The sequence below is a fragment of the Phaseolus vulgaris genome, chromosome 3, assembly GCF_051622355.1.
Source record: "Phaseolus vulgaris cultivar YP4 chromosome 3, ASM5162235v1, whole genome shotgun sequence".
Lineage (NCBI taxonomy): Eukaryota > Viridiplantae > Streptophyta > Magnoliopsida > Fabales > Fabaceae > Phaseolus > Phaseolus vulgaris.
Window position 1 is genome coordinate 4087020 of NC_143500.1, and position 15435 is coordinate 4102454.

Consider the following 15435-nt stretch of genomic DNA (forward strand, 5'->3'; position numbering starts at 1 on the left):
CTACAAAACATGTAATAGATATGGTAATATAATTAGAATAACAAACCTGCTGCCATGTTTGTATATCAAGGCTTCTTTTATCAATTCGACCACTCAATGCTTCACGCAGAACAGAAGGGAAGTGATGTAGTGTTTTTTCTGACCATGTATGATGGCTAGTTGCCATTATTTGTTCCAACATATTTTGTAGATAAAGGAGGTGTTCAGCATCCGCAATCCCACGAGTTTTAATAAGGATAGCAAGAGTTATAACAGTCACTCGATTCAAAGTTTCAGTAAAGTCAGTTGGGCCCTGCAAATAGTCCAGGAAATAAAAACAAGTTCTGCTTAGCTTAGAGTGATTACTAGTGCTTAAACGAAAAATAAAACATAAAGTTTCCAGCTTTGAGACCAAAAAGCAAGTACCTTTCCTTCCCTTTTAACCAAGAAGAAATCTCTCAGTGAGAAAATAAGATTCAGGCACAGATTTTCAGCTAATCTGAATACTCGATGATCTCCTCGTTTTCCTTTAATAGCCGAAATTATCTTTGTAACATCATACATTAGGGCTTTGCTTTTTCCCTGGTACCTACAAATGGAAATTTTATATTTATTTTAGAATATAGCTACATGCAAAAGCTTACCTGGCAGCAGTTACTACAGATGGCTGTTATTTATTATGTTATCAGTTGTAATATGTTGAAAATCTGATTAGATATTTACAATTATTATACAGTTTATTTTGTAGCCATGTCTTAAATCATGTTTAAAAGAACAAAATTTCTACAAATGCTTGTATTTATTGCAATGAACCTATATAAATCAGAGACCGTGATGTAGTTGGAACACATGGTTTTCAGCATATCTCTTTCCTCTCTTTTGACAGTAGTTATACCAGCTATGATTGTGCTATCCGCTCTGGTCTGTGATGCACCTTGCTAACCTCTGTATAAATGCATCTTTACCCCAGACTACACTCAGAATACCGACTATACACTTTTTTTTTCAATCCTGTCTTCTCTCGAATTCTCCCAACCATGGTTTTCTCACAATATGAAACATAATTTTAATGTCTGGTTCTGTTCAAAGTAAAAGATATCTGATCATCTATGTCCATTTCGGGAAACTATAGATACATTTTGGGGCAAAAGCCTGGATGGGATAATAAAGCATAACATAATTCTAAAACTAGTTATAAACACAAACACACAGGAAACAAAATAAATCTATACAGTTAAAAAACTATATATATATTTCTTACAGAAGAAAATATACACTATGGCTTAAATGAGAAAATAGCCTACGCATTGTCAGTTTAAAGCAATTTTGCACTTACCTAATCACAGACAACCATAACCATGTACGGTAAGTGTGTCAACTTTCATAATCATTACCTTAAAAATCATACCAACAGTGATTTCTGTTTCGGATTGGTTTACGCTGACAGTAAATGATATTAAACTCTACAGATATAATCACCTGTAAAGTGGAAGTAGTCTGTAGTTCAATATCTCAAGCACTAAAAGTGTTACCCCAGGTTTGCTCAACAAGGAAGGATTTCTTTGTACCAAATGCTGTAATAAATCACATTTTTAAGAGACAATTATAGTATCAGTTAGTGAGGAAAAACAAGGTTAAATAAATGAAGACAAATAAGCAGCAAAAATGACTAAAATACATCATGAAGCCTGGAAAAGCATAAGAATTAGGCAACGCTAGATTCTATAAGATGAACAAGGAAAGGTGACAAACACAACTCCATATTGCAAATTTTTTAGACTTTTAGTAGTCCATCTTGTCTTTCACCAAACTAATATAACATTACAAATTGACTGTAACAAGCTAGATCAACTACTTTATTTGTCCATAAGACTTCTTCTCAAGATATATGATAATCAAAAGCAGCCCAATGACTTCCAGAAACTATAAGTTCTGCCACAGGACTTGACACATTTAACATTCAATTTCACATTTCAACAAATGATAAAGTAGAATTAGTTCTATATAACGTATAATTAATTAAAAAATATAACCCATTTTTACGGACAAATCACCATGCAACAAAACAAAAACAAAAACAAATGCTATTACTGAAGGGGATAGAAAATTACATTGAAATGCGAACGGAAGAGTGAATGAGGTGCTAAGAGCAACAATCTAGTGTAAGTTTCAACCATTGCAATGCTGGGTATAACCTGCACATAAGTACGAGGTAAAATATCAGACTACAGTCATCCTCTGACCTATAAGAAGATGCATTATTATTATTATTCATATCCACTTCTTTGAAGAGGAAATCCTTACTGAAAAACATAATAATCAGGCCTTTCTCAATACAGACCGTACTATTAAAACCTCTTTCTCCTTTGCCTTTTTGTTTTGCAGAAGATGGTTTGTTGCTAGTGGGTATATCTATCCATAGTCTATGTTGATGACATTGTTCTTACATGCAGTGATCATCATGGCATCTCGCAGGTAAAACGACACTTTTGTCACCACTTTCAGAATATTGGCAAACTCAAATATTTCTTAGGGATTGAGGTAGCACAATCCAATACTAGTATTGTTATCTCAAAGGAAATAAGCATTGGATGTTTTGGAGGAATCTGTAATGATGAATTTGAAATCTTGACACTCCCACGGATCCCAATGTCAAACTTCTTCTACCCAATCAGGGAGAGTCTCTCTCAAATCCTAAGAAGTATAGAAGATTAGTTGGAAAAATAAACTATCTTATTGTTACTTGTTCTGATATTTCTTTTGTAGTTAATGTAGTAAGTCAATTTCTTAAATTTTTTCTCCATGTGAAGATCATTGGAATGCAATCATTCGTATATTGAAGTACATTAAAGGCTCTCCTAGAAAAGGTTTGCTATATGGTCACAATAATTATACTAAAGTTGTTTGTTATTCAGATGCTGATTGGGCAAGATATCCGTCTGATAAAAGATCCACTTCTAGATATTGTGTCTCCATTGGTGATAACTTGATCTCTTGGAAGAGCAAGAAACAAAGTGTTGTGGCAAGATCTAGTGCAGAAGCAGAATATAGAGTTATGGCTTGAGCTACTTATGAGCTTATTTGGCTTAAATAGATACTTAAAGAATTACAATTTGGAAAGGTCAATCAAATGACACTTATATGTGATAATCAAGTTCTTCTTCATATTACTCCAAATCCTATTTTTCACGAATAGACCAAACATATTGAGATTAATTGTCTTTTTATTCAAGAAAATATTATATCAAGAGATATCTAAGACATAGTTTGTTAAAAATGATCATTAGCATATATTTTTACTAAAAATCCTTGCCAAAGCCTAGAATTGATTATATTTGTAACATGCTAGGTACATACGATTTATATGCACCAGCTTGAGAAGGGGTGTTAGATATTTCTAGATATTGTCAGATATTTATGTTAGATATTTTTAGATATTGTTAGATATTTCTATTTATGTAATGAGCTTAACCCATATTTTCTGCATGTTTCTTCTCCATATAAACATAACCCTATGTATCCTATTTTCTCTTTTTCTTTATTTTAATACAAATTATGCAAGCTCTCTTACCGATAGAAGATCAACAACTAGATATTGTACTTTTCTAGAGAGGAACTTACTGACATGGAGAAACAATAAAAAAACAGACTGTGGTGACAAGAACATTCGTTGAATCAGAATTCAGGTCCATGGCACAAAGGCTATGTGAATTATTTTGGCTAAAAATTATCTTAGATGACTTGAAGATTAAAGAAAAGCAAGTCCATAATTATCACTTACTGCCTACACATTTTTTCTCACTATATAATCAAGCATATTTAGATTATATATGTATAGGGATGGCAACAGGGTCAGGTACAGGTTTAACTATCTTACCCTCATCTTTGATGTAAAAATTCATCCCGTCTTCATCCCCATACCCAATGAGTATGAATTTTTTTCCCATGTCCAATCCTATTGAGGAACGGGTATACCCACACCGTGCCCATCCCCAAATTGTTCCAAATATTAATTAAATAATTTTTTATAAAAAGTAAAAATCAAAGCAATGGAAACATAATATTATTAAATATTCAATGTCAAAAAGATACACATTTTCTTTTTTCTAATTTCAAATATAAAAAAAATAAATTATAATTGTATAAATATAAAATGAGAGTATCAAATAACAATTGGATAAATGTCAAATAATTATACAAAAAAGTAAAAATAATCAAAATGTACAATCTAGAAATAAGTTACAAAATTAAGGATAATAAACAGCTACTATAAGTTTTTCAAGTTACCGAATAAATTAAAGATGTTTTAGTAATTTAAAATAGGGACGAATATAAGGACAAGGATGGGTATTGGGACGGGTATAGGGACGAGGCGAATATGTACACACCCATCCCCACCCCCAATACTCAATTTAAAAAATTGGGTATTACCCATACCCAGTCAATGTGCGGATTACCTTTTAAAAATCAGGATGGGTTCATACAATACCTGTGGAGACAAGTTCATTTTCCATCCTTATATTAGTATTAGGAATGTTTTTTAATTATTGTCGTACTATATCTTCATATATCACAATTCTTTGAATATGTTAATTTGTCTTTAAATGAATATAAGTTAGACTCTCTTTTTCAATGATGATAATCAAGGAGGTAAAATTTCTTAAATGAATTAGATCATCTTTTCACTTTTTTGACTTTAGATAGATGGATTAGATTCATTTTTGTATTAGGTAATAATTTGTTCAAATTGTTATATTTTTCCTTTCGTTCATCAATATATTGCTCTTTTCTACTACAAAGCAGGTTTGTCATTCAATTTTGTTAAATGAAGAGTTTTAAAGACATGATTGATGATATCGAAGCTTTGACCCACATTTACGAACTCCTACGTATCATGAAATTAGAGTTCCATTTCTGAACAAGGAGATGGACTACACTGAAGGGTGGTTGAAAGATGATAAAGTGCAATGGACCAAACATGGTTGTTCTATCATGAAAACATGTACTAATAAGAAGCAAAGATGTTTTATTATTTTTTTAGTGACCTCTCCTGCAGGACAATGTTTGTGAAGTCCATTGATGGCTCAAAATTTGTGAAGACAGGAGAGAAATTGTTTGATATGCTTGATACCCTTGTAGAGGACATTGGAGAAGAGAATGTCGTTCATGTCATCGTAGAAAATGGAAGCAATTATGTATTAGTTAGTAAGTTATTGGACGAGAAAAGACCCAGTCTATATTGGACTCCCTGTGTTGCCCATTGCATAGACTTAATGCTTGAAGACATTGGAAAACTTCCTTTAATAAGGAAGACAATCCAAAGGGGAGTTAGTCTTCTTGGTTTTATATGTAGTCATTCTAGAACCTTGAGTTTGTTGAGACAATTCACAAAGAGGGAATTGGTAAGACATGTTACAAGATTTGCAACATCTTACATATCATTAGAAAGACTTCATCAAGAGAAAGGAAATTTAAGAAAGATGTTCACTTTTGATGAATGGACTAAAAACAAGTTGTCTAAGGAAGCTCAGGGGAGGGAAGCTTCAAAAGTTGTTATGATGCCTTCATTTTGGAACCATGTGGTTTTTACTTTGAAAGTCATGGCAACTCTTGTTCGTGTACTTTGTCTTGCACATGCGGAAAGAAAAGCAACAATGGGATATATCTATGAAGCAATGGAGAAGGCCAAAGAAACCATAATGAAGTCTTTCAATAACAATGAAAGTAAATACAAGGATGTGTTCACAATCATTGATAATAGATGTACTTGCCAACTTCATCATCCATTGCATACAATTGATCACTTTTTGAATCCAGAATTATATTACTCTATCCTGACATGGAATATGATTTAGAGGTAACTAATGGTTTGTATGCTAGCATCAAGAGGTTGGAGTCAAGTAATGATGTACAACAAAAAAATTTAACTTGGTTGCCTCTTTATAAAAGTGGAAGTAGACTATCTCTAGATGACTTTGCCAAAGAATCAAGAAAGACCACAACTCCCAGTGAGATACTTAAACAATTCCAACTATTCTAAAATAATTTAAGTTATAATTCATAAGTTTAATTTTTCTGTTGATGGTTTGGTTTGGCCCACCATAATGTACTTTGCATTTGTTAGTAATAATATTTGAATATGCTACAAATGATTGATGTTATCTGGGGTGTTAACTTAGTTGGGATTGCAAATAGCATGGTGTTGCTAGTGCATACCTGTTTAATAAAAAAAAGTATGGAGCAAAACAATCATACTGGTAAATGAATCTTAACATGAGAGAGAGAGAGAAGGGGAAATAACCTGCCCAGAAAATAGAGAATCTTCCATTTGATAAGACAACTTCACGCACAAGTTTATTGAAAATCCAGATAACAGTGACATGGGCAGTGGGCTCACTTCTCGTGTCGCCATTAATCTCTCAGCTGGCTGCAAATTTGTTCCTGGCAGTAAGTCAGCAACTCCGGCAGAATTTAACCAATTCATTACCGTTTCACAAGCAGGTTGTGCCATTGTGTAGGTCACAACCCAAAACATCCCTATTGAGCGCTCATCCATATTCATATAATCCACCATTCTGTCCCCTAAAATTCAAGTGTATGTTATAATAATGCAATCAAACAAACACTAAAATAATCATTTAACTACAACAGAACAATATTTCAGAAAACTGCCAATGCCAAATATTATAGATTATATAGAACTATTGGAAATAGGAGCATTTAATTATTGTTTAGGGTTAAATTCAAAAATATAAAATATTGGTTTCTCTCTCATTATATTAGAACACTTGATCCAAGGGAGATTAAGGCTTTGACTAAGCCCCTGGAGCTGTCAAACATCCAAAAATATAGCTAGAATGTTCAAGTGACTGTAAATATTTTCAGCAAATAAATTAAAAATTTCAGAAGTATTATAAATGATCTGAAGATGGCACTGAGTATGTTAATCAACTATTTTCCAAACTCCTGAAAGAGAATGGCATTATTAATGAGATAAGCTGTTGACACCCCCAACTAAATGGGCCTCAGACAAAGAACTGTCATCTAATTTGAGCTTCTACAGCTATGCTCTACCGAATGTAAGTTCCTACAGCTTGTTTAGAAGAAGCTGTCTTGACTGCCACATATCTTATAAACAGTTTACTTAGATGTGTCTTAAATGGTATTATTCTTGTACAACATGACATCCTTTCCTTCTTCTCCTATCGCATCAAGTCTTCAAACTCTTGTTTTTTGGGTATTGTGCATCTGTCCACCCTCAATCAAAACTGTGGCAAGTTAGACCCAAAGACTATCAAATGTACTTTTATTGCTTATCCCCCAAATAAAAAGGAGTATGATATGCACCCAATCATTTGGAAGACCCACTCTTAAAATCTGGTAGTGAAGGAAGAGAATCAAACACTTAAATACTCAACCAAGTATCTCATACTACTTGACGTGCAACTTATTCATCCCATAATACTCAATCCCTATCATAGCACTGTCCTTGAGAGTCAATGTCTCAACAGCTTTCATGCTATTATCAACAAATATAAAGTCAGATTAGTGACCAAAGGTTTCAATCAACTTCTTATATTTGGCTTTGTTGAAACCTCCACTCCAGTTATTAAACCTGTTACTATAAAATTCACGCTCACCCTTGCTCTAACTAATCATTGGGCTTTGCTTCAATTTGACATTAAGAATGCCTTTTGGAAAGGACCATCTATTTGCAGCAACATCCAGCATTTTGAGGCTCTCTATGGACTAAAACAAGGTCCAAGGTAGCAGTTTGACAAGTTACAGACCACACTTCTGAATTTTGGCTTCACAACTAGCAAGTGCACTTGTTTGTATATCATATTATTAACCCTGATTTTGTTTACCTTTTTTAATCAAAAGGAAACAATGCTATTGCATTACTATAAAGGTTGCAATCCTAACCAGGTTAGCACTACAACCTGTATCAATCATATGCAGCATTCTTAATACAAGTAATAGAAAAAAGAAATACAAAAGTGAGCGACCAAACAAAAACCCACAAACAGAATCTAAAATGCAGGAGACCACATCTATCTCTACAAAATTCAAAGACAATACCCATCTCATATTATGTAGATGATATTATAATTACAGCCACTCGCCTCATCTTTCTCAAACAGTTAAGGCCACTTGATTATTTTCTAGGTATTGAAGTCAGACTATTAGGTATAACAGTATTAACTGCATATAACAGTCTTAACTGTTTACATGTATCATACACTGCACTGGGTACTATTAATACCCAGCCTTCCCTGTACATTGAATGTGATTCAGATAATACAGTTTTACTCATTCTCTATCTTTCTTCTCTCTAAATCTCTCCTCCTCTCTATACTCTTTTATGGTATCCAGCGCCAAAAATGGCCTCATCATCTACCACTAAACCCAATTCTGAAAATTTTTCTTCCAAGCCCGAAGTTCTTCTCCCTCATATCTTTCATACCCCAATCTCACAAAAGTAAATTTCATTAGAAACCATGTATATTTACCACTTTCATTTTTTTACCCTACCACCATCATTGTTCCTGTCAGATACAATGTTCTCCATCATTGTCACAGTTCACTGCCTCCCTTACTGTTCATCACTGATAACTTTTCGGCAAGCCTTGTCCAGTTGGCATTTATGTTCACCCACGACAACTTTCTGGCAAGTTTTTTCTAGACAGCGGTACTGTTTACCACTGCTGTTTGTTTCCATTTTCCCTTAAGAGGTCTAGTTGTATACCCAATAAAAGGGTGACTAGAGCTTATACTATAAATATACAAATCCTTTTACTTTCTAACTGTCCGATCGCACAACTAGTTCAATTTTATATGCATGATTAGCCCATGCATGCAGTTATTGAAACACTAATTACAAGCCCCATTTCTATACACTATATATTACAATATTTAGTAGCTAGTAGCTAAGAGAAAAAATAAAGATATTCAAGGTAGATGAGAAAGATAAGAAGCATACATAATCTTTTTCACATGTTTGTGAGCCATGTGTTGTGAGCATAGAAATTTTATAAGATACCACAGCAGATCATTCCTAACACAAATTAATTGTAGTCTTTCCATGTCCACAAGAGGGCATATCAACTTTTATGAAAAAAGAAGAAAACTGCACCTTTTTTCAAAACCATACACTAGAGCGAGTTAAAATAAACCTCACAAATAAACAGCAAAAAATATTTAGTGCATTAACAATGTAATAAGATAAACTTTGGTGAAATAATTGTGTTTTGGTGTACCTTTGCTCGCTTGTCTCCACCATTCATCTATTTGTTTTCCTTTTTGAAGCTGTTCATTGTTCAGATAATCCCTGGTTGATGAGTTCAGTGACCAAATACGTAAATTTTGACAGCTACTCACAAAATCAAGCAAGATACTTTGAGAATTATTAGGATCCGCACTTCTGTCTTCTCTATGGAATGATAAAATCTTTCTTGTTGTCTCCACCTATCATGCAGTGCCATATTACACATCAATTACAGTGTTCCTAGCACAATATAATATAAAACTTCTATAATACACCAACCCCAGTATTATTGTTGCTAAACTATAACGATAAGGACAAGCATCGAGCTTGAACAGTGTGCTTCTGTGACAGCACAAACAGTTTATTTATATTCAGAAAAAGAAATCAATACAATTATAAAGAAATAGCATGCGCCTATCAGATATGATCCTAGAATAATACAGATATGATCCTAGAATAATACAGATATGATCTTGATATTTCTTATCACCAATATATCATCACAATATATGTAATTATAAACATATGATTCTTATGTATGTAATAATAACACTCCTCCTCATATTGGAGCATACAAGTCATATGTGCTCAACTTGCTTAAAATTATTTTACCAAAAGTAAAAGTACCGCTCTTCTTCTTCTCCACTCTTCTTCTGTTCTTCTCCACGTTCTCTCCGTTCTTCTTCCTCTCCAACTTGCTCCCCGGTAAGTTTCTATTCACTACTCTCTTCTCTTCGTGCTACTCCTCTTCTCTTCATGCTACTCCTCTTCGTTCTTCCCTTTTACGTTCTCCACCTCCGTGTTCTTATAATCTTTAGTAAAATGTGATTGTTCTGTGACAGTCTGGTTTTTTTCTTCTGTTTTTTGGGATTTTCTACAAATTAAATCAATTGTGGGTAATGAAACTGGATCGTGAATCACACGATTCAAGGCATAAAATGATACACCTTCTGATATGTATCGACAAAGTTAGGTTTTGAAATGAATAGCGATTCAAATCGTCCGATTCATGCGATTCTAACTACCATGGTAATTAATCTTTGGTCCTCTTAGAGATTTCATAAATATGTATGTCAGTTATTCACTAGAATTAACAAATCTAGTAGTAATATCTCCAAACTATAATTTTCCAAATGTTGAGAATTTTTTACGCCTGAGGGAGTGTGGATGGCTACTAAGGGTTTGCTTTGTACAGTTGGGAAGATCAAGACGGCACAACCCCATCAAAAATAGTGAGCGAACAGAATGGTTTGCCAAAAAAATCTCCTTTACGGACAACGGGTCTACCAAGCAAACACAATTTCAAAAAAGCCTCTAGATACCATTGATAGGTATTGGAAGTTGCATGGGAAACCTCCTCATTTGACCAATATTGCTCAGAAATCTATTACTGAGTCATATGTTACTCATACATTGCCTAGTTCGATCCCAGCCACATATAAGTCCTTTCCCAGTGGTATGAGAATTGTCAAACTGCTAGTAACATTCATTCAGTGGCACACACTCATAAATCATTTGCTTGTCTCTCTTAATCTCCTTCCCCGAGTCCTTGGTTCATTGACTCTAGTGCTACCAATTATATATTTGCCAGTCTCCTTTCTTTTCCCTTACTACTATTGACAAATAGCCCTCTATCATCATTGTCAATAGTTCACAAGAGCAAGTCTGTGGCATTGGCACTACCCACCCGCTTCCAACCCTTGTTATTTTGTTCTTTATGGATCTAATTGTCTATTTAATTTACTCTTTATTACCCAATTGACCAACACACACCCCTCACGTCGAGAGTGATAGCTTGTGCGTGAGATAACATATTATGGGTGATCCAATAACGGTCCGATAGCGGGTGGCTTGATAAGCCCAACAAATATTCACTGGGATAGGCTCGAAAATGGCTATGATATCATATTAAGAGTGGACTTTAAGTCTAACTCATCCTCGTAAAACTGGCTTATAAGGTGAGGTTTGCACCCACTTATATACTATGAAATGCTCTAATTTCTAGTTGATGTGGGATCTCCAACACTCTTTATTACCCAATTGACCAAATCCCATGACATTATCCTCAAATTCACTAAAAATACTAATACCTTGTAGCTTTGAATATCAAGACGAACAATTAGCATCAGATGTGAGTCACATGGCCTCTACTATCTCTTTCCATAAACATTATTATTTGAGTCTACCATTTCTCTGACAACCATCAGGATGTTTCTCCAATACCTCTTCAAGTATATCAACGTGGTTCATGGCTTAGTGACATTCAACTGCCAACTTCGTCTTCAACATAAAATGTGTATAGTGGAGGCCATGTCTAACCTTCACCACTAGCACCATACTAAATTCAACCTCAACTTTTAAAATTGACTGGCTTATTGTTATTAGAAAGGTATACATTCTACCCATAATTCCCCCCATTATATTAACCCAATTTATCATTGTTTTTCCTCTTTAGCTTTTGTGACAATTCCTATGTCCCCAAATGAAGCTTTATCTCAACCAGAGTAGTGACAATCTATGATTGATGAGATTTGTGTCGTCCAAAGTAGTGGTACTTGGGAGTTGGTTTCTCTTCTAGCTCGCAAAACAATTGTTGGGTCTCAATGGCTATACACATTAAATTGGTGGTGATGGGAACATTAATCATTATAAAGCTCGCTTAGTTACCAAAGGATATACACAAATCTACAAACAACATTACACTAACACATTCTCTCTTGTTCCCAAAATGACATTTATCTGCATTCTCTTTTCCATGGCAGCTTATCGTTGCTGGACTTTGTTTCAACTTGATATAAAGAATGCATTTCTCCATGGAGATCTTGATGAGGAGGTCTATCTAGAGCAACCTTATGGATTTGTTGCTCAAGGGAATAAGGTGTGTCTCTTTGCTGGTCCCTTTATGGCCTCACAAAATCACCTCGTGCATGGTTTGGACATTTTTAGATTGTCATTCAGCAATTTGGAATGATAAGGAGTGAAGCTGATCATTCATTATTTTACCCTTTTCCCCAAGGATGTATCTACCTTATTGCATATGTAGATGACATTGTTATCACACATAGTGATAAGGAGGGTATTGTCTATCAAAAACAATATCTTGCTCGATAGTTCCAAACAAAAACCTTAGTCAACCGAGATATTTCCTTAGTACCAAAGTTTCTTAGTCCAAGGGCATTTTGGTCACATCACAGAGGAAATATGCTTTCGATATTTTAGAAGAAACAGTGATGTTGGATAAATCCTAAGATATATTAACCCCATCATAAGAGGTATATTATTGTGTTTTGATGTTGACTAGGCAGGCTCACTTAGTGATAGACACTTTGAAACCATGATAAACTATAAAGATGAAAAGAAGCTTTGAACTTAAACCGTGTTTCTATGATAGTATACATGGTTTATTTATATTGAGAAAAGGAAACCAATACAACAAATAGAGGAGATTTGATATCATCTAAAGGTAAAGATATGATTCAGATCTATGTAGTTATAAAGATGACACTTATTTTTATAATTATAACAATTGTCAATACCAATTATTCCCCTAAATCGATACAAAATTAGAAAATATGAATACGAAGAAAAATATTCATTTATTTATAAGAATTTGGAGGCAAGAAAAAATGTGTATTTTATAAAACATTAGAAAACGTTTTGGACAAAAAAAGGGATTTATGTTTGGGTCACAATAAAAATAGAGCTACAATTTACTGTTTGACCATAATGGAAGCAAGATAAAATAACAAGGTTTTAAATTTAATTAACTACCTTTCTAGGATCAGAATTCAAAGCATTCATGACTTGCTCAATTCGAATTATCTGTGCAAGCAACCAGGTCACATGATTTGTCTTAAGTATATGATGATCACCCTCTGAAAGTCGTGAAACCAGCTTGTCCACAAAATCAACAAAATCAATGCACCCACTTTTTATAAGAAAATAGAAAATATCAGAGAAGACCAACCAATCCTGCCAGCAATTTATCTCTGCAAGATATGTGCAGAATCAGCTTTGGAATATGATACCAGAAGTTTCCCTAAAATCAATCATTTTCATTTATCATTTTGGGATAAATGAAGAATATATTCTTAAAATTTAGAAGAGGAGAGCAGATACATCATAGAGTGGAGAAGATCACGACACAAAAATACTCCTAATTAGAAAAAGGCTAAAAGAAAATAGGCACACAAACTAGCACAGAGCTGTCCAATCTCTTGCAGCAAGATCTAAGAACAGAAGGTATGGAAATAAGGAATTCCTATCCCAAACAAATGCTCCAACTAATCTGTACACCCATTTCCATGTAATCATTTTTTTTATGGAAGAACATATTTCATTAAAGGGAAAGGGGGGGGAAATGATGGGACAGGAAATCCTTCAAAAACTCCCGAAAAAATAAATCAAATAGGGGTCAAGGGGAAACCTAAGGGGATGCAGTGGATCAATATTTCAAAGCATTTTAAAAGAGACTCTCCCTTTTATAACGAAGGTTCTATGAGCTAATCAATACTTTCAAGTGATATGAATAAGTCTAATAGTATTCAATTAAGATAATTAGGATTTTTTAAGGATGGCACCGCAATTCAGTGGTATTGAATTTTAAGATTTTTTACAACTAATAAAAGTTTGTTGGTATTCATTTACCAACTTGATGGAGAATGTTGCAAGTATCATAGATATTTAGGAGGTCAAAAATATGTTGTTTCCTTATTCCCTATTATTTTTATTGCCCGTTTTAAGCATAGTCATAGTCATTTACCCATAAAATGATTAGTGAATGTACAAAATACAATTATTAATGTACAGACCTTTTCTAAACTTGTTTTAAGGCTAACTCATAACAAAGTGCAATTTAAATCTACTTATCTATCCACCAATACCTAATAAGCACTCTATGATACAACACAGCTAATACACACGTATAAAGAGCAAGATAAAAGATTATTGCCTGAATTTGTCATTTTCAATAGTTCAACAATTCTATTAATAGTTGCTTCACAGATCATCTCCGAAGAAAATACAGCACCAGCAGTAGGCATTTGAGATGAAGGCCTATAGCAAGGCGCCAGCACCAGCACACGTCTCCACCAATCAGGTGATGGTGTAGTACGAAGAGCATGCCTTATACAGCGTACAGCTCTTTCCCAGTCCAAACTTCCCTTCTGAATAGAGGATGCAATATCCTATAGACAGAATTAAGTGACAAAATTACCAATCCAGGACAACTTCTCGTCAAGTGTAAAATAGCTTAGATAGATGTTAGTATGTTACAGACAATATTTGCATACCTGTCAACTACATTCAAGTAATTAAAAGAAATAAATGTAAAATATGAAAATACATTCCAATAAAACATAGTATATGACAGGAAACAAGAAGAATTAAATATGAGAAATGTCATTGGACTTTCCGTGAGAATTAATCATATAGACAAGAATAATGAAATAGTGAAGAGAAGGCAGGTAAACAAGTGCCATCAATCACAAATACAAAATGGATTGTAGAAATAAATTATTAGCATATGTCTATACACAATAGATGAATCAAACCCAATATAGCCATTCCATATTAAGGAGGTGAAGTCATGCATAAAAATAAAAATATAAGCATTTACATATTTAATGAAAGTGTGATTGCCAGAGGAGGATAGATCTCACAATAGATGAAGCCATATAGCAAAGCATCACTATTACACATCAATTAAGTCTACACCTCCAATTGATATTTCATAATGTAAGAACTTGTGTGAAACCATCTAACTCTTTCATGAACGAGGATGTTCAGCACACAATAGCCATCAAATTATCAGTTTTGAGATTCACAGCTCTGTACATCTTCTAAAAAACTAAAATACAGAACCATACTTCATACTGAAGTTATCAACAATGCTACACTTTATGCTAGTTGATGGATGTCACAATCAGCCTGTTAGGTTCCCAAAAGAAAAACTAACACTCCCTCACGAACACAGCAAAAAGAAAGAAAACTCTGTTTTATTCCAGTACTGTTTAGAATTCACAAAAGAATTACAAAGGAGTATAGCTCCTTTCACACAGGCTTGATCCTGTCAACTTTACACAACAAATCCGCTACCCCTCCTCACAGCAGGTTGGTCTTTATTTATAGATCCCCTGTAACAACTAACTAACCCCCTTATCCCTTATTTTTAAATTTCCTTCTATGAT

General features: G+C 34.0%; 1 protein-coding gene and 1 pseudogene across 1 annotated transcript in view; one reads left to right on the plus strand and one right to left on the minus strand.

The window, feature by feature from the left end:
- Positions 1-15435, minus strand: part of LOC137806185 (mediator of RNA polymerase II transcription subunit) — a 32045-nt gene that overhangs the window by 13361 nt on the left and 3249 nt on the right. The window contains exons 5-12 of the mRNA XM_068606167.2: positions 14199-14433; positions 13019-13236; positions 9240-9447; positions 6281-6561; positions 2091-2174; positions 1459-1553; positions 406-568; positions 47-292 (exon numbers count right to left, since the gene is read on the minus strand). Of these exons, the coding sequence (XP_068462268.1) occupies positions 47-292; positions 406-568; positions 1459-1553; positions 2091-2174; positions 6281-6561; positions 9240-9447; positions 13019-13236; positions 14199-14433 (1530 nt within the window). The remainder of the gene's footprint in view (positions 1-46; positions 293-405; positions 569-1458; positions 1554-2090; positions 2175-6280; positions 6562-9239; positions 9448-13018; positions 13237-14198; positions 14434-15435) is intronic.
- On the plus strand, positions 4808-6074 carry LOC150028631 (uncharacterized; annotated as a pseudogene).